Source organism: Portunus trituberculatus, chromosome 47, assembly GCF_017591435.1.
Source record: "Portunus trituberculatus isolate SZX2019 chromosome 47, ASM1759143v1, whole genome shotgun sequence".
Lineage (NCBI taxonomy): Eukaryota > Metazoa > Arthropoda > Malacostraca > Decapoda > Portunidae > Portunus > Portunus trituberculatus.
This window is the reverse complement of record NC_059301.1, coordinates 28668908-28690196: the sequence shown is the minus strand read 5'-3', so window position 1 is coordinate 28690196 and position 21289 is coordinate 28668908. Positions and strand designations below refer to the sequence as shown.

The window sequence follows — 21289 nt, the reverse complement described above, 5'->3', positions numbered from 1 at the left end:
AGATGGCAGACCAGATGGCCTGGTTCCCGGTTAAATTCTGAGAAGAAATAATCTAAAAGGTCACCTATAGGGGGATGAAAAGGATCAGTCGTCCTGCCGAGACAAAATAGCAACCATTTGTTGATATGCAGCCTATATTGTGCCTTAGTGCTAGATTTCCATGACTGAAGGAAAAACTGGGCAACTTCTGATGAAATGCCGCGACGTAAAGGCTGTCCGGAGAGCAGCATCACTGTCAAGACTATCTTGTAAGCTCGGGGGTGTGTGAGAGTTGTCTGCTGAGGGAGAACAAGAGGACAGCGTAGGAGCAACACTGGTGTGTCTACCAATAACTGAAGGGCCATCAGGAACCACACTTGCGTCAGCCATAGAGGGAGAACCATCAAAACTGTCGCACCGTCGTCCTGCAGTTTTCGCAGAGCCTTGGAGATCACACTGAAAGGTGGAAAAGCATATAAACTTTTACCACCCCAGTCCAGGATGAAGGCATTAATGTCCATAGCAGATGGGTCAGGCTTCCAAGAGACATAAGCAGGTAATTGAGCATTAATGCGGGTAGCAAAAAGATCTATCTCAGGAGTATAAAATCGCTGACAAAGCTTCCTAAAAAGACATTCACTATCCATTTTACTGACTCTAGATTCCATGTCAGCTGTCACATTGGAGACACCCTGCACATGCGCTGCAGACAAGGAAATATCCCGAGACACTGCCCATTAAAAAATCTGCTCAGTAAGCGCCTGAAGTGTAGGTCTCATGCTACCACGATTAATACAGGCAACAGCTGTGGCATTGTTGGAGTGGAGCCGGATATGAGAGCCAGTCCAATCCTTACATAGGGACTGCAAGCCCAAGAGAATACCTTTTAACTCCAAAGAAATAATGTGATCCAGCTCCACATGGGCCCAGTGACCTCCAGTCTTAACAGGCATCCATGAACAGCTCACAGTCTGGGGGAGAAAGGTGAATCGATCTCACCTGGGAATCAACATTAGTCACCCACCAAGCAACTAAAGTCTGGGCATGTGTATCCAAAGAAATACGGGAATGATAATTTCCACAAGACTGAGAAAGACCTCTGTTACGTAGGATTTTCAGGTACCTGTAACGGAGAGGAGCTAACTCCACTGCAGGACCAGCAGCCACTGCCAAACCAATAAAAGAAGACAAGTCAAGTAAAATTATACCACCTTTGAGGAGTAAGCCTTATTCTTTGATGCGCTCCTTCCTACAGGCAGACAAAGTGACAGACATGGTAATCGAGTCGAGAACCGTGCCAAGGAAAGTAACTCTCTGTGTAGGTTCCAAAACTGACTTCTGCACATTAATAGTGAGACCCAGAGAATCCAAGAAATGTAAGGCATAGCCTACCTGACCTCACAAAATATCTGGAGAAGAGGCAATAAAAAGACAGTCATTACATTAGGAAAGAAACCATGAGCCCCAGGAACACAAGGCTCCACTGTAGAGTGACTAGGAACCAACACAAGGCATCATCCAGAGTCTGAGCTCAGGTTTGGGACGTTACTCGGGAGCTTGATCGACCCACAAGTTGACTTCACACTGTCTGCCTGTGGACGACGACGAAGGCTGGAGTTGAGGATGGTGGCCAAGTGAGCCGACAGAGGCTCACCCTTCTCCTCCTCACCATAGAAGTTGCCAGAAAAATCTTCCAAAGCTTTCATGAAATCTTTGTCCAGAGTCTCACCGCGGGCAAGTTGGTCCAAATCATCAAGAGGGTCTGACTGACTGGCCTGAAGCTGCCCCTCCTTTTCCTCAGAGGAAGAGAGAGCTTGAAACCCGCTGAAGTCGGTACCAGTAACAATCGACTCCACAGGTTGTGCAGGAGCATTGTCCAGTCTGTCAATAAGGCAAGAAAGAAGGGTAGAGAGTCGGTCCATGGCTGCACTCTCCCCAGACACAGACGGGAGCTCAGCCGACGTGGCAACACGGCTGGGCCCGGCAACAGGTGAGGGTGGGGAAGCGCATGGCTGGCAAGGGGCAGAACCATCCATAGAAGACCGACCCCTTTTTCCCCGACGAATCTAAGCCATCCATTTCCCCACTGCAACGCTTCTTCCCACCCAATGACAAAGAACCATAATGCCAGGGTGTAGGACAAGCGGGTCCTGGGCCAGACATCATCACACTGCTCAACAAAGGAGACAGAGGGGTCAGGCAGGCGCAATATGTTGTCATGGTAGGGCGGCAGGAAGCCAGCCACTGCACCAAACTGCATAGTATAAAAACATATTGCAGTATAAGAGAAAACTGTAGCACATCGAAGCCACTTAGAACTGAAAAAGAGAAGACTGACCAAACGAAGCGTGAGCCAAGTTGATGTGGACTGCGTGGAGGTAGCCAGCGAACTGACATTGGATAGGTAGCAGGACATCTCATTGGTACCGCCGTGACGTCAGTTAAATATCGTGACGTGAAATCACTGTCGCTCCCACCATCATCATTGGTGACACAGTAATGTAGAGTATATGTTTACTCCTGATGAGTGTTGCCAGCTCACAAGCAAAGAAAACAGGAAGAAAATAGCTAAAATATAGCCGTAAAAAGCCTAAATGTCTATCGACATGCCCCGAGTCTTGCATGATGAATGTCTATTGATGTGTTCTGAGTTTTGTGGGTTAAGTTGTTATTTTGGGCAATATAGTTATTTATATCATGCATACAATAAACATTGTATTTATCTTATATTAAATCTATCTATAGTTGGCATTTAAAGCATGTTAATCAGTGGTTCCCAAACTTTTTTCTGTCATTTCCCCCCTGCACCCAGTTCAACCATCCAGATTTCCATCTTCATGTGTATGAGAGAAAGAGCCCTCCCTTCAGAGCTCATGTTTGAACGTTAACCGACTGGTAGATACAGTGCCGCCCATCTACAACAGGCGGTTTCTCTCTCTCTCTCTCTCTCTCTCTCTCTCTCTCTCTCTCTCTCTCTCTCTCTCTCTCTCTCTCTCTCTCTCTCTCTCTCTCTCTCTCTCTCTCTCTCAGACATGAGAAAATTCATCTGAGATTTTTTTAGTTAGTAGGTAGTGTAATTATTTTCCCCCTGGTAGCGTCAAATTTCCCCCAGTTTGGGAACCACTGATGTTAATTTTTTTGGGGGGGGTAAATTCATATCACAAGAACGAATTGATTCTATTTCCATTAATTTCTATGGGAAAAATTGATTTGATACTTTTTTTTTTTTTATATACAACGATCGTTACAAAACTAATTTAATTTGTATGTCGAAGTACCACTGTATATATATACGTATATATATATATATATATATATATATATATATATATATATATATATATATATATATATATATATATATATATATATATATATATATATATTGAATAGTATACATTTTATATTCATATAATGTTCACTTTATAGTATATTTTAGTTCAGTAATGTTCACTTATGCAATTTTCACATTATGATCCCTTCAGGAACCTATCCTATAAACTGAGAAATCTCATTATATATATATATATATATATATATATATATATATATATATATATATATATATATATATATATATATATATATATATATATATATATATATATATATATATATATATATATATATATATATATATATAGGTAATGCAACATGATATATATCAACATATTGTTTGAATATCTGAATATCTTCTGTGTGTCCTTCACTGGTTGCAGAATATGTTATGTATGGAGACTGGTCTTGGATATTTTCTTCGAGATACTTTCTGGAATATCAGTTGTAGATGAATAGAATCCTTACAAAATGGCATGCACAAAAATTTTCCTGTGCCTCTAACACTTATAAAAACATTCGATAGAGCTGGAAACAAATGGATTCACTAATCATCATAATATTTATTGCAGGAGTGGGAACTTGTGGTGGTATTCCTTGTGATCCCAATGCTATATGTGAGCTGCACCATGAAGAGCCTCAGTGTGTTTGTCTGCCAGGATTCATTGGAGATGGCCTCATCTGCACCAAGGGGACAGGTAAGTGTGATGAGCAGGCATTGGTGCATCTAAAGTTTTCCAATTATTGGTACTGTTGTCCTAAAATGCAACTCTAATTTATCTTGACCACTTGCCTTTTGTGATGAAGACCAAAATTATGTGTTCTAATTTTATGAAAATCATCCCCCAGAGATATCTTCCGTGGATCAGGAGAGGACATGCATTGATCATTATATTTGTAGCCCGTATGCTGATTGTGTCTATGATGACACCATACGTAGCTTTCAGTGTGTCTGTCATCAAGGATACAACGGAGATGGACTAACATGTCAACCAAGTGGTGAGCAAAATTAGATATATCACTTATTGCTGTAACAATATGCATAGTACAATGGACCCTTGGACTTTGAACAAAAATTTCAATGAATTTTAGCCTTGGAGGTCTAACAAGATTCAGACTTCAACCAAGTTAACCCGAAGGCAGCCAAATCCAGGTGACGCTAGCACTGTTGACAGGAGGTAAACATCAGTTCCCTGTTTGTTTTGGTTCCACATAATTGACTTGCTCTTATCCCCAGCTGGGGTCAGGACATTTGACCTGATTTTCCTTACCCTATATGCCAGATTATAAAACAATTTTGTATATAAGATGACCCAAATTTTTTAAGGAAAAGTTTAGGTTTTGAGCTATTACTGCTATATAAAATGACCCCCTTATAGGTACATCACTGACAAGCCGCAACATGAAAGGCTTGCTTGGCGGTGAATTCCCTCACAAGTACGTTAGTATCATGGTAAAAATCACTATCCCTTGCTCTGCACAGTTCCATGTGATTCTGAGCTCTAAAATGACAGGAACATGCATTACTTTCTTTTTGTGATCACTATGGTACTAATGGCCAGTGTTTATTGATGTCATGGTTTTTGTTAGCCTAATCAGCAACTGATGATTATTATTATGGCATGGCTGGGTGTGCCAACTCACGTGACACCGTCAGTAGACATTCATCATCTGTAAAGAGAGTAGCTCACCCTCTCATGTTGTCAATAAATTATATATATATATATATATATATATATATATATATATATATATATATATATATATATATATATATATACATACATACATACATACATACAGTGGAGGAAAAAAAGGCTGGCCGAGTCACCATTTTGTAGCCTCAATAACCGCGCTAACTTTCGCAGCCTCCCCAACCCCTCAGATGGTTCACAAAGTTACGAACAACATAACAATAAAATCACGTAATACTTACAAACATCTGACTACTTATTTGAGGAAAGACCAGTCTTCCTGATCTTGGTTAGACGTGTTGGAACGGAGTCTGCCAGATGCTGCAGCGTAGAGGCGGGAATCATCGCCCAGGATGCAACTCAGCCTCTAATTTCTCTATCGTAGAGGTGTCTCTTTCCCTCAGATCCCTTTTTAGAATACTCCACAAGTTCTCTATGGGGTTGAGGTCTGGACTGTTGCTTGGCCAATCAGGAATATACTCAATTTCATTATCCTGGAGCCAGTTTTTGATGGAGTGTGCTCTGTGTGCTGGGTCACCGTCATGCATGAAGATCTCAGCACCACTGTTCGCAAAACACTCCCCCAAGTTTTCTTCCAAAATGTTAAGATAAACTTGCTGGTTTACCATGACATTCCTCTGGAGCACCACTAATGGCCCTTTATCCCCATACCCGAAAGCACCCCATACCATAAGGGATGGAGGGTGTTTTACTGTAAGGGCACAATATTGGGATCATCCCTGTTGACACCCTTCCTCACCCACACTCTCTTTCCCTTCGTGTCACTCACTATGAATAATGACTCGTCAGTCCACAGGACACTGTGCCACTTTTCTAAGGGCCACTCCAAATATTTCCTAGCAAATGCTTTGCAAGATTTCTTTTGTTTATCATTTAAAGTGGGTTTTCTACATGCCGCCACTCTTTTGTAATCAAGTTGCTTGTGGAGTGCGCCAGACACAGTTCTAACGGTCACATCACCAAGCAACTGGGGATTTTCCTCCTTAAGTTTCCTTGCTGTAAGGGTGGGAGTGACATCCACCCACCGCTTCAGGACTCTGAGCGAAGTTTCATTAATTTTCGTTGGTCTGCCTATACTCTTATCAGGAGTGGGTGCTTGACCACTCAGAGACGCTTTGAACTCAGCAACCAAGCGACGAACACTTTGCTCACTCACACTGGTTTCTTTTACTATGTCCTTTGTTTGAAGGCCTAGTTTGTGACACTGAATCACACTGACCCTAGTATCACGATCAAGGGCTTCCCACTCATGAGGGATGGATGTCAGACATGATAAAGTAAAGCAGACTTTAATCTCTGCTAATCACGTGGGAGAGCGGCAGCAGTCAAACAACAGATCCCCACTGATGTCTTGATTAATACTGAAACACAGTGTCTATTGCAACTGATGAGTGAGTGATGGGGTGAGGTTACTATGTAGTCAATTACCCGCAGGGCATTTTTCCTTAAGTGAGAAATGGATGGTGCCAAATACGGAAATAAAGGCTTGCCGGCCTCTTACCCGGCCAGCCTTTTTTTCCTCCACTGTATATATATATATATATATATATATATATATATATATATATATATATATATATATATATATATATATATATATATATACATATATACAAGCAACCCCCGTTTAATGAAGGTTCACACAACGAACTTTCGCTACAACGAAGGTTTAATTTTACTACCATCTGCTAGTGTAACAAACACCAAACTCGCTTTAACGAAGTTTTATCCAGGTAATTTTTTCCAAATTTGAAAGCCCCACCGTATCATGCAAGCTGACAGGCTTTTGAATACATCAGGAGCTGCTGGTACTAAGGCCTGCCTCAGGAGAAATCCTGAGAAACCTGTAGAATAAAGATCAAGATCAAGCCTCTCGTGGACAACACAGGTGCTGCCGATACAAAGGCCTGACTCAGAAGAAATTCTGTCTCACCTGTAGCATCAAGATCAAGATCAAAATCACACACACCACTCACTCCCCAGTCAAAACATAACAGTATCACCAGCAGCTCATCTCCCCTAGTTCAACTTACCACCAAAACGCCCTGCAATGTGGCCTAACATTCCTAAAAAGACCAGGAAGTGTCTTACTCTCGAAGTGAAGCTGGGTATTATTCACAGACATGAGAGAGGCTAGAAAACTAATAACATTGCTTGCCACCATCTTGACTCCATCTACTGTCCACTATTTTCAAGTCAGCAGACTCTATTAAGAAGGTTGGTGAGACCGTATCTTCCTTGAAAGCTAAAAGAACCACCTGAACTCGTGACTCTACAATGGATAAAATGGAAAGCCTTGTGGAAATGTGGTGCATAAGTTTTGTATGCGGTACTATGATGCGCATGTTGTTTACATTCCACAGGTTGCCGGTAAGTGTATTTCCCGTTTCACTTTCCCTCCCTTCATAAAGTTAAGATCATCAACATTATAAAGTTACGTACATACATACATTAGTGTACATTATAATGACTTAAATTAAACTACCTAAATGTTTAACTTCATAATTTTTACTTTCATTAAACCTTTTACTGTACTATGATGCACTCTCGCTTTGCTTACTCTCAATGGAAGTTCAAATCAGGGTTAAACTTGTTATAATCAGTTCGCTTAACGAAGTGTTTTTAGAACGTAACCCTTTGTTAAACGGGGTTGCCTGTATATATATATATATATATATATATATATATATATATATATATATATATATATATATATATACAGGCAACCCCGTTTAACGAAGGTTCACACAACGAAATTTTGCTCTAACAAAGGTTTCATTTTACTACCATCTGCTCGTTTAACGAACACCAAACTCGCTTTAACGAAGTTTTATCCAGGTAATTTTTTTCCAAATTTGAAAGCCCCACTATATCATGCAAGCTGACAGGCTTTTGAATACATCAGGAGCTGCTGGTACTAAGGCCTGCCTCAGGAAAAATCCTGAGACACCTGTAGAATAAAGATCAAGATCAAGCCTCTCGTGGACAACACAGGCTCTGCCGATACAAAGGCCTGACTCAGAAGAAATTCTGTGTCACCTTTAGCATCAAGATCAAGATGAAGATCACACGCACCACTCACTGCCCAGTCAAAACATAACAGCGTCACCAGCAGCTCATCTTCCTTAGTTCAACTTACCACCAAAACCCCCTGCAATGTGGCCTAACGTTCCTAAGAAGACCAGGAAGTGTCTTACTCTCGAAGTGAAGCTGGGTATTATTCACAGACAAGAGAAAGGCCAGAAAACTAATAACATTGCTTCCACCATGGCTTGACTCCATCTACTGTCTACTATTTTCAAGTCAAGAAACTCTATTAAGAAGGCTAGTGAGACCTCATCTTCCTTGCAAGCTAAAAGAACCACCAGAACTCGTGACTCTACAATGGATAAAATGGAAAGCCTTGTGGAAATGTGGTACATAAGTTTTGTATGCAGTACCATGATGCGCACTTTGTTTACATTCCACAGGTTGCCGGTTAGTGTATTTCCCGTTTCACTCTCCCTCCCTTCATAAAGTTAAGATCATCAACATTATAAAGTTACGTACATACATACATTAGTGTACATTATAATGACTTAAATTAAACTACCTAAATGTTTAACTTCATAATTTTTACTTTCATTAAACCTTTTACTGTACTATGATGCACTCTCGCTTTGCTTACTCTCAATGGAAGTTCAAATCAGGGGTTAAACTTGTTATAATCAGTTCGCTTAACGAAGTGTTTTTTAGGAACGTAACCCCTTTGTTAAACGGGGGTTGCCTGTATATATATATATATATATATATATATATATATATATATATATATATATATATATATATATATATATATATATATATATATATATATATATATATATATATATATATATATATACAGGCACCCCCCGTTTAACGAAGGTTCACACAACGAAATTTTGCTCTAACAAAGGTTTCATTTTACTACCATCTGCTCGTTTAACGAACACCAAACTCGCTTTAACGAAGTTTTATCCAGGTAATTTTTTTCCAAATTTGAAAGCCCCACTATATCATGCAAGCTGACAGGCTTTTGAATACATCAGGAGCTGCTGGTACTAAGGCCTGCCTCAGGAAAAATCCTGAGACACCTGTAGAATAAAGATCAAGATCAAGCCTCTCGTGGACAACACAGGCTCTGCCGATACAAAGGCCTGACTCAGAAGAAATTCTGTGTCACCTTTAGCATCAAGATCAAGATGAAGATCACACGCACCACTCACTGCCCAGTCAAAACATAACAGCGTCACCAGCAGCTCATCTTCCTTAGTTCAACTTACCACCAAAACCCCCTGCAATGTGGCCTAACGTTCCTAAGAAGACCAGGAAGTGTCTTACTCTCGAAGTGAAGCTGGGTATTATTCACAGACAAGAGAAAGGCCAGAAAACTAATAACATTGCTTCCTACCATGGCTTGACTCCATCTACTGTCTACTATTTTCAAGTCAAGAAACTCTATTAAGAAGGCTAGGGAGACCTCATCTTCCTTGCAAGCTAAAAGAACCACCAGAACTCGTGACTCTACAATGGATAAAATGGAAAGCCTTGTGGAAATGGGTACATAAGTTTTGTATGCAGTACCATGATGCGCACTTTGTTTACATTCCACAGGTTGCCGGTTAGTGTATTTCCTGTTTCACTCTCCCTCCCTTCATAAAGTTAAGATCATCAACATTATAAAGTTACGTACATACATACATTAGTGTACATTATAATGACTTAAACTAAACTACCTAAATGTTTAATTTCATAATTTTTACTTTCATTAAACCTTTTACTGTACTATGATGCACTCTCACTTTGCTTACTCTCAATGGAAGTTCAAATCAGGGGTTAAACTTGTTATAATCGGTTCGCTTAACGAAGTGTTTTTTAGGAACGTAACCCCTTCGTTAAACGGGGGTTGCCTGTATATATATATATATATATATATATATATATATATATATATATATATATATATATATATATGTATATATACATACATATACATACATACAGGGGATTCTTGCAATTTGACGAGGTTAGGACGGTTTATTCATCGGTCGAATTGGCATTAATTCGAAAAGTGAAGCAATTTTTCCCCATAGGATACTTAAGAATTAGGGGGATAAGGACCAATGTCCAGCTTAGACCCCCAAAAATATCACTATAACCTTTAAAAAAAATACTAACTTAGACTAAATCAGTACTTCATTTATATCTAATTTTTTTTATTAAACACATTAGGGTGCTGTACAGTACATTTTTAAATAAAAACACTTTCGTGATGCAGCAGTCTCATTGTACTTTTCCCTGTTCTTCCAAATTATTGATACTGTTGATCTAGGGACACTCATTTGCAGTGCAATGACACTGAACTATACCTGCCTCACACTCTCATAGACTCAAACTTATCTTTGAAAGGCAGGAAATTGTGCTTCTTAGGGCTGGGGAACGCCAGCTGGGACGAGTGATGCAGATTAAGCGATGCACGGGCTGCAAGGCTGCCACTCTAAATTTTCATTTCTCCCTACCGCTCACATGCATTTCCTCTTATTTTCATCTACCACTCATGCACATTTTCCCCTATTTTCACCTACGCCAATCCCAAAATTCCATTTCGTACATGCATATATTATTTTGTGAAAATAAACGTATTTATACTTTTTTGCAGTATTATTCTTTTACTACAAAAGAAATAAAGAAACTTTCTGGTATTGAAAAATTAACTTTTTTTCAGTATATTATCATGTCAGACTGGTCGATGTGCATGGGAATAAGTGATCGACTCTCGTCCTAATGGAGCACCTCGCCACATTGCACCATACTTCCACATGTTGCGTCAGATATATATATATATATATATATATATATATATATATATATATATATATATATATATATATATATATATACATACCTCACCCATCATGACAGTTAGGTTCCTGAGCTCGTCGTGCATGGCGAGATTCGTGTTGGGCGCATAATAGGCCCTATTGGAAAATAGGGGTTAGGTTCCCAGATCCTCCCAAAAAAAAACATTTTTTTACCTAAAAGACTGAAAAAAAAAACAATAAGTGAAGTACCAAACCCACATTTTATTTAACTACAGTAATACTCCACTTAACGAACAGAATAGGGTGTGTCAAAGCTGTTCGTAGAGCGGAAATTCGTTAAGCAGACGTAATTTTCCCATAGGAAATAATGGAAATAGGGGAGATGCATTCTGGGCTGGTCCCCAACATACCACATGGGTAAAAAAAATATATATATATATATATATATATATATATATATATATATATATATATATATATATATATATATATATATATATCACTATCACTATCACTCACTGCTATGGAGTCAAGGTTATCCTCGTGGCATGAGCGTATATGAATACTAAGATATGATATCCATTATAGCAGGCAATAGAGGAGTGGACACAAATACCATGGGGAAAGACAAAACGCAGGCTAAAAGGGTCACAAGAAGAAGAAGAAGCGGCCGAGTGGCCGCGACTCTCTCGCTTCGTCTGTGGCTCATCTCATCTCTGCTTTATTTTTTTGGTATTCCATGTAAAATTTCACTTTATGCATTACAAAAGAATTCTTTCTTGGGGACAAGGTTTGTAAAAAGCTAATAGAAATGTTATTTTGTGAACATAAATGCGAGAATGTGAGAGAATTTGTACGTAGCTCCTCTAACTTCTAATGACTCATATGACATCATAAAAGTAGTGGTTACAACAGTGGCCCAATATGCTGCCAAACGTATATACAAGTTTTTTTTTTTTTTTTTTTTTTTTTTTCTACCCATGTGGTATGTTGGGGACCAGTCCAGAACGCATCCCCCCCTATTTCCATTATTTCCGCTTAACGAATTTTCGCTCTAAGAACAGCTTTGACACCCCCTATCTTGTTCGTTAAGCGGAGTATTACTGTATTCATGTACGCTCATGCCATGAGGATAACCTAGACTCCGTGGCAGTGAGTGATATTGAATTACTAACGAAATACCGCGGTATTTCATTAGTAATTCACTATCACTCACTGCCATGGAGTCCAGGTTATCCTCATGGCATGAGTGTATATGAATACTAAGATATGATATCCATTATAGCAGGCAATAGAGGAATGGAAACAAATGTAATATCGTGGTGAAAGACAACACGCCAAGCTAAAAAGGTCACAAGAAGAAGAAGAAGAAATGGCCAAGTCACCGGAGTCTCCGCCGTCTGTGGCCGATCTCATCATCTCTGCTTTATTTTTTTGTATTTCATGTAAGATTTCACTTTATGCATTACAAAACAATCCTTGCTTGGGGGCAAAGCTTGTAAAATGCTAATAGAAATATATATATATATATATATATATATATATATATATATATATATATATATATATATATATATATATTCACTATCACTCAGTGCCACGGAGTTAAGGTTATCCTGGTGGCATGAGCGTATATGAATACTAAGATATGATATCCATTATAGTAGGTAATAGAGGAATGGAAACAAATATCATGGGAAAAGACAACACGCAGGCTAAAATGGTCACAAGAAGAAGAAGCGGCCGAGTGGCCGCGAATCTCCCGCTTCGTCTGTGGCTCATCTCATCTCTGCATTATTTTTTGGTATTCCATGTAAGATTTCACTTGATGCATTACAAAACAATCCTTTCTTGGGGGCAAGGTTTGTGAAAAGCTAATAGAAATGTTTAGTGAACATAAATGCATATACAGGGTTGGGCAAATCAAATGCCCTAGTTTTGATAGGCTATTAGGAAAAGTAAAACAATACTTACATAATTTTTAGTTGTTTTATTCGAATCAGTATACAATGCCGTTTGTGTGATCACTTTTTGAAGATGGCATCAGGAAAATGGTGGCCATCTGTAGCGATGCACTGTTGAAGGTGATGTCTGAAGTTTTCGGCTGCTCTTCGACACATTTCAAGGGGTATTGCAGCGATTTCCTCCCAAATTCGCATTTTCAATTCTTCCAAATTGTGTGGCCGACTTCTGAACACTTTCTCCTTGAGATATCCCCACAGGAAAAAGTAGCAAATGCTCAAATCAAGTGAGCGTGGGGGCCACTCAACATCCCCCCTCCGAGAGACGAGGCGTGCCTGGAACATCTGTCGCAATTTGACCATTGCAACTTGAGCAGTGTGGGCTGTTGCTCCATCTTGTTTGAACCAGATGTCTCCCAGATTTGTTTCCTCACTTAATTCTTCCAATTTCGGTTCAAAAAAGTCTTCCAGCATCGCAAGATAACGTTGAGAATTGATGGCGACAGATCTTCCATCCTCCTCAAAGAAATAAGGTCCAATTACCCAAATTTGTAAACTGCACACCAACCAGTAACTTTAGGGGAATGGAGCGGTGAAGTTGGCCACACAATTTGGAAGAATTGAAGATGCGAATTCGGGAGGAAATAACTGCAATACCCCTTGAGATGTGTCGAAGAGCAGCCGAAAACTTCAGACATCGCCTTCAACAGTGCATCGCTACAAATGGCCACCATCTTCCTGATGCCATTTTCAAAAAGTTATCACACAAACGGCATTGTATACTGATTCAAATAAAACAACAAATAATTATGTAAGTATTGTTTTACTTTTCCTAATAGCCTATCAAAACTAGGGCATTTGATTTGCCCCACCCTGTATAAAACAGTAACCTCAGAGCAACCTGATAGCAACCTTGTCACCGTCCCCTCCAAGCGTTCATGGATGCCATTTCGCTGCAAGAGATTGCTCTGACGTTGTTAAAGAATCTTGGATCCAGCTCCAGGCGTGCTAGAGACAGAGGCAGGGAGCCAGCCAGTCACAGTGAAGCTGCCGCGTTCGGTCCCTCACCCGGCAAATTCAAACCCAGAAAATTCGCTAAAACGGATGTGGTTGTACGTTATGGTGACTTTTGGTCTAACTCTATATAGTACGTTAAACCGGAAATTCGTTAAACGAACGTCCGTTAAATGGAGTACAGTAAAGTCCCGGGTTACGTCGGTCTCAAGTTACGTCAAACTCGTAGTTACGTCAGTCCACTATAAGGCAATTTAAGATTAAAGTATTTGAAAATTTATAAATCGTAAAGCGCGGGATTTATTATTATTGTTGGCCGCCAGGCGTCACTAGTGGTTACTTGACACACCGCCCGCCTCACGCTTGAATACAATAACACCCTGCCTCAGTTCCACCACACCGTCGCCCCTGGCAAGTGTTATCCTACTTCTGCGTTTACTGACTCAAGTTCTTAGTATCTTGCTCAATGGCACCAAAGAGAAAACTCCTTAATGACAGCAGTGATGCTAAGAAAAGGAAAACCATTACGCTACAAGAAAAAGAGGACATAATTAAAAGACATGAAAAGGAAGGCAGCAGCTGTGTTCACATCCCTAATCAACTACAAAAACAAGCTTGTTTTTCATATCCCTACATAGTTGTAAATAATATAACAATATAACTTTTAACTTACCTGAATGACCATAAACAATGATTGGTTGAAAACTTGATAATATGCTTTGAAATATACGGAAACTCGAGTTACGTACAAAATCAACTTACATCATGTTTCAGGAACGTAACTCTGACGTAAACCAAGACCTTACTGTATTACTGTACTAAGATATGATATCCATTATAGCAGGCAATAGAGGAGTGGAAACAAATTTAATATCGTGGTGAAAGACAACATGCCAAGCTAAAAAGGTCACAAGAAGAAGAAGAAGCGGCCAAGTCGCCGGAGTCTGTGGCCGATCTCATCATCTCTGTAAGGTTTGTAAAAAGCTAATAGAAATGTTGTTTTGTGAACATATATGCATATATAAGACAGTAACACCACCTCCAGAGGTGGTGTTCCCAGCAACCTTGTGACCATCCCTCCAAGCGTTCATGGAACCCATTTCGCGGCAGGAGGTTGCTCTGAAGTTGTTAAAGAATCTTGGATCCAGCTCCAGGAGCGCTAGAGACAGGCAGGGAGCCAGACAGTCACAGCGAAGCTGCCGTATTCGGTCCCTTACCCGAACGCGGCAGCTTTGCTGTGATTGGCTGGCTCCCCGCCTCTCTCTAGTGCTCCTGGTATATATATATATATATATATATATATATATATATATATATATATATATATATACAGTAATCGCCAGCGTATCCGGATTATAGTAGTCAAGGCCCTGGCGGATACATGAAATACCCAGATACACAGAATTTCCTCTCCCAACCCCTTATATATTGAGAAAAACATGTACATAACCCAAATGGGTTAGAAAACAATGAATGAAAACACATTAAATGAATAATCTGGAACAAAAAATGGTACATAAGCAGTACAAGGGGTGGTGGGATGTACACCCAACAGTAAAGGCGGCGTCACACTAGTACTTTTTCGTCAACTTTCTTTGTCGCGTTTGTCAACTGTAAACAAATATGGCTGCCCCTTCACTCCCCCAGCCAGCTGCTGCTATTTTTTCATTGCTATTTTTGGCCTTTAATGCTCTTTATGAGAAACTTCAGACAGCTTTGTCCACTCATAAACGACAGAGCAGCTCATCGTGACCGTTTGCTACTTGGAAGTTCTGCCTTGGAGCGTCTCACAGAGAAATGTAAACAAACAACTGAACCACTTTTCGCTGCTAGACTGGAACAATATATATATATATATATATATATATATATATATATATATATATATATATATATATATATATATATATATATATAGGCAATCCCCGCTTAACGAAGGGCTTACGTTCCTAAAAAACACTTTGTTAAGCGAACCCATTATAACAAGTTTAACCCCCGATTTGAACTTCCATTTAGAGTAAGCAAAGCGAGAGTGCATCATAGTATAGTGAAAAGTTTAATGAAAGTAAAAATTATGACATTAAACATTTAGGCAGTTTAATTTAAGTCATTGTAATGTACACTAGTGTATGTATGTACGTAACTTTATACTGTTGATGATCTTAAATTTATGAAGGGAGGGAGAGTGAAACGCGAAAGACACTAACCGGCAACCTGTGGAATATTAACTACAAAACTTATGTACCACATTTCCACAAGGTTTTCCATTTTATCCATTGTAGAGTCACGAGTTGAAGTGGTTCATTTAGCGTGCAAGGAAGATACAATCTCACCAGCCTTCTTAATAGAGTCTGCTGACTTGAAAATAGTAGAGACAGTAGATGGATTCAAGATGGTGGCGAGCAATGTTATAGTTTTCTCGCCTCTCTCATATCTGTGAATAATATCCAGCTTCACTTCAAGAGTAAGAGACTTCCTAGTCTTCATAAAAACACTAGGCCACATTGCAGGGCGTTTTGGTGGTAAGTTGTTGCTGTTGACGCTGTTATATTTTGAACAGGGGAGTGAGTGGTGCGCATGTTGTCTACAAGAGGCTTGATCTTGATCTTGATCTTCATTCTACAGGTGTAACAGGATTTCTCCTGAGGCAGGCCTTAGTATCGGCAGCTCCTGATGTATTTATTGAAAAGCCTGTCGGCTTGCGTGATACGGTGGGGCTTTCAAACTTGGAAAAAATTATCTGGATAAAACTTCATTAAAGCGAGTTTGGTGTTTGTTAAACGAGCATATGTTAGTAAAATGAAACCTTAGTTTTTGCGAAATTTTGTTGTGTGAACCTTCGTTTAACGGTGTTGCCTCTATGTGTGTATATATATATATATATATATATATATATATATATATATATATATATATATATATATATATATATATATATATATATATATATATATATATATATATATATATATATATATATATATATATATATATATATATATATATTGAATCCTGGCCATGGTCCGAGGTTAGAAGGGCATCCACTGGGTAACGGTTCCCAAATGCCAAAACCAAAGTCTTCCTATCTTCTCTGTCAGGAGACACCATCTTAGCCCTAATGTAATAGGGAAACCGAGCGTAAACCGGAAAAAAAAAAATATATATATATATATATATATATATATATATATATATATATATATATATGTGTGTGTGTGTGTGTGTGTGTGTGTGTATATATATATATATATATATATATATATATATATATATATATATATATATATATATGTGTGTGTGTGTGTGTGTGTGTGTGTATATATATATATATATATATATATATATATATATATATATATATATATATATATATATATATATATATAACGTAAGCCCCCACATTTAGCGATCCTATTAGTCTGCCGAAACCATCGCTAAATTGGAATTTCGCCAAATTTGAATACTACTTTAAATAGGGAAAAATACCAATCAGTCTTTCGTCCGCCCAAAGTCCCTTTTCGAGTCTCTATTTACAGCTGCAACATCGCCATTTTCACGAGAATCAGCACCCCCGAACCACTAGCCCCTAAAACTTGGGGACGTTTAGTTTTTCGCCCACGCTAACTCGGGAATTTTGGCAAGAAACACACAAAATAGCTTCTATTTACATACTGATTACAATTGGAAATTCAAGAAACGAGTGAGTACAAATGGTGTTGTGCCCACTAGCAACTCTTTCTCTTTGCAATGCAAAAAAAACGGAAGTTTCAAGATGCTATGGTTACCAAAATATCACAGGTTGAATGAGGTGGTATAATCGGTGTATGTGGCCTTGCGTCCGATCGGCGCCAGCGGCCTTGGTTACAGCGATAGAAAACGGGCCCCTTGTATCATCTCTCTCTCTCTCTCTCTCTCTCTCTCTCTCTCTCTCTCTCTCTCTCTCTCTCTCTCTCTCTCTCTCTCTCTCTCTCTCTCTCTGGTGACGTTGGTAGAATGTCTTCCCCCTTGGTGGTTGAACCTCCTATATCCGTATCAGAGCCAAGAACATCGCTATCTTCACTTTCTATTATTGTAGAAACTGTTAATTCCAATGCCCTTTCGATACCACTCTCATTCAAAAGTTGTCTCCCCACAACATGACGAGAGACCTAAGGTGTAAAAGTAAGACGCGTGGGAGAGGTGACGGAATTGGACACCGTGGAATCATTTTCGCTCTCACCATCCATCGTGGAAGTCGGTGACACACTGACCTTTAGCACATATTTACTCCCGATGAGTGTTGCCAACTCACAAGCAAAGAAAATGGGAAGAAAATAGCCAAAATATAGCCCAAAACGCCCAAACGTCGATTGACGTGCCCCGAGTCTTGCGTGATGAATGTCTATCGACGTTCCTGAGCAGGAAGGGTTAGTGGAGGCCATGGTGATAGCGAAGCTCGCTAAACAGCGAGGATGGAAGCACAAAAAAATGAGTTCACACACTGGATTAATAGCTCGTGTCGAGCGGGAATGCCGGAGGCACTGTGAGGCTGACGTCACGGCCAAACACACGCAGTTGGCTCAGAGTGAGCAGGAGGCAGGACAATTGGCTCAGAGCGAGCAGGAGGCAGGACAGTGTAGCGGGGTACATTCGCTAAATATGAGAGAAAATCGCTTAACTTAAGGACTTGGCCTTTTTCCAGACACTCACTAAATAAGGGTTTCGCTAAGCTGGATTTCGCTAAATTCGGGAGCTTACTGTATATATATATATATATATATATATATATATATATATATATATATATATATATATATATATATACATACATACAGGCAACCCCCTTTAACGAAGGTTCACATAACGAAATTTCGCTACAACGAAGGTTTCGTTTTACTACCATCTGCTCGTTTAACGAACACCAAAATCGGTTTAACGAAGTTTTATTCAGGTAATTTTTTCCAAATTTGAAAGCCCCACCGCATCATGCAAGCTGACAGGCTTTTGAATACACCAGGAGCCGCTAGTACTAAGGCCTGCCTCAGGAGAAATCCTGAGACACCTGTAGAATAAAGATCAAGATCAAGCCTCTCGTGGATAACACAAGCGCTGCCGATACAAAGGCCTGACTCAGAAGAAATACTGCATCCTGTAGCATCAAGATCAAGATCAAGATCACGCGCACCACTCACTCCCCAGTCAAAACATAACAGCGTCACCAGCAGCTCATCTTCCCTACTTCAACTTACCACCAAAATGCCCTGCAATGTGGCCTAACGTTCCTAAGAAGACCAGGAAGTGTCTTACTCTCGAAGTGAAGCTGGGTATTATTCACAGACAAGAGAGAGGCCAGAAAACTAATAACATTGCTTGCCACCATCTTGACTCCATCTACTTTCTGCTATTTTCAAGTCAACAGACTCTATTAAGAAGACTGGTGAGACCTCATCTTCCTTGCAAGCTAAAGAACCACCTGAACTCGTGACTCTACAATGGATAAAATGGAAAGCCTTGTGGAAATGTGGTACATAAGTTTTGTATGCAGTACCATGATGCGCACTTTGTTTACATTCCACAGGTTGCCAGTTAGTGTATTTCCGTTTCACTCTCCCTCCTTCATAAAGTTAAGATCATCAACATTATAAAGTTACGTACATACATACATTAGTGTACATTATAATGACTTAAATTAAACTACCTAAATGTTTAACTTCATAATTTTACTTTCATTAAACCTTTTACTGTACTATGATGCACTCTCGCTTTGCTTACTCTCAATGGAAGTTCAAATCAGGGTTAAACTTGTTATAATCGGTTCACTTAACGAAGTTCGCTTAACGGTGGTTTTTAGAACGTAACCCCTTCGTTAAGCGGGCTTGCCTGTATATATATATATATATATATATATATATATATATATATATATATATATATATATATATATATATATATATATATTACATATATATATATATATATATATATATATATATATATATATATATATATATATATATATATATATATATATATATATATATATATATATATATATATATATATATATATATATATATATATATATATATATATATATATATATATATATATATATATATATATATATATATATATATATATATATATATATATATATATATACAGGCAATCCTTCTTAACGGGGTTATGTTCCTAAAGAAACGTTCGTTGCGCGATTTTTCATTAAGCGAACCAATTATAACAAGTTTGATCCCTGACTAACTTCCATTGAGAGTAAACAAAGCGAGAGTGCATCTTAGTACATTAAAATGTTTAATGAAAGTAAAAATTATGAAGTTCAACATTTAAGCAGTTTAATTTAAGAGTAAGTCATTATAATGTACACTAATGTATGTATGTAAGTAACTTTATAATATTGATGATCTTAAATTTATGAAGGGAGGGAGAGGAGCGGGAAAGACGCTAACCAGCTACCTTTGGAATATAAACAAAGGACGCATCATTGTGCCGCAAACAAAACTTGTGTACCACATTTCCACAAGGCTTTCCATTTTATCCATTGCAGTCACGAGTTCAGGTGGTTCCTTTAGCTTGCAAGGAAGATACAGTCTCACCAGCCTTCTTGATAGAATCTGCTGACTTGAAAATAGTAGAGCCAGTAGATGGAGCCAAGCCATGGTGGCAAGCAATGTTATTAGTTTTCTCGCCTCTCGTGTCTGTGAATAATATCCAGCTTCACTTCAAGAGTAAGAGACTTCCTTTTCTTCTTAGCAATGCTAGGCAACATTATTGGGCTGGTTGCAGAGTGTTTTGGTGGCATGTTGAGCATGAGATGACGAGCTGGTGCTGGACCCTGTTTTTGTTTTGAATTAAGAGCGAGGAAGGGTAGGGGAGTGAGTGGTGCACATTTTGTCCACAAGAGGCGCTGGTATATTCAAAAGTCTGTCAGCTTGCATGATACGGCAGGTCTTTAAAACTTGGAAAAAATTACCTGGATAAATTTTCGTTAAAGCAAATTTGGTGTTCGTTATATGAGCAGATAGTAGTAAAAGGAAACGTTCGTTGTAGAGAAATTTTGTTGTGTGAACGTTTGTTATGTGGGGTTTGTCTGCATATATATATATATATATATATATATATATATATATATATATATATATATATATATATATTGTTATGCCACCCTCACCATCCTCACAGCTTCCACAGCCACAACAGGAACTCACATATCATAGTGACAGCCCAGGATAGTGCAGGACAGGTCAGCAACAGACACAGGGATACTTCTGGGCAAAGATTCGTGGCTAGCAAGAGGAAGCAAAGCATAAACACACACCCCAGACTCAGGCAGGCTCACTCAGAGAGGCAGGGTAACAAGAAACACTTGGCACAACTCCTTTAGTTTACTGGCACGGAAATTAATACAGTATTAGGTGGCACACAGAGTACTTACATTACACAG

General features: G+C 38.9%; 1 protein-coding gene across 1 annotated transcript in view; it reads left to right on the top strand.

Annotated features, from left to right (window-relative positions):
• The window catches only part of LOC123520843 (nidogen-1-like), a 61579-nt gene that overhangs the window by 27186 nt on the left and 13104 nt on the right, over positions 1-21289 (top strand). The window contains exons 9-10 of the mRNA XM_045283479.1: positions 3888-4013; positions 4165-4314. Coding sequence (XP_045139414.1) covers positions 3888-4013; positions 4165-4314 — 276 coding nt within the window. The remainder of the gene's footprint in view (positions 1-3887; positions 4014-4164; positions 4315-21289) is intronic.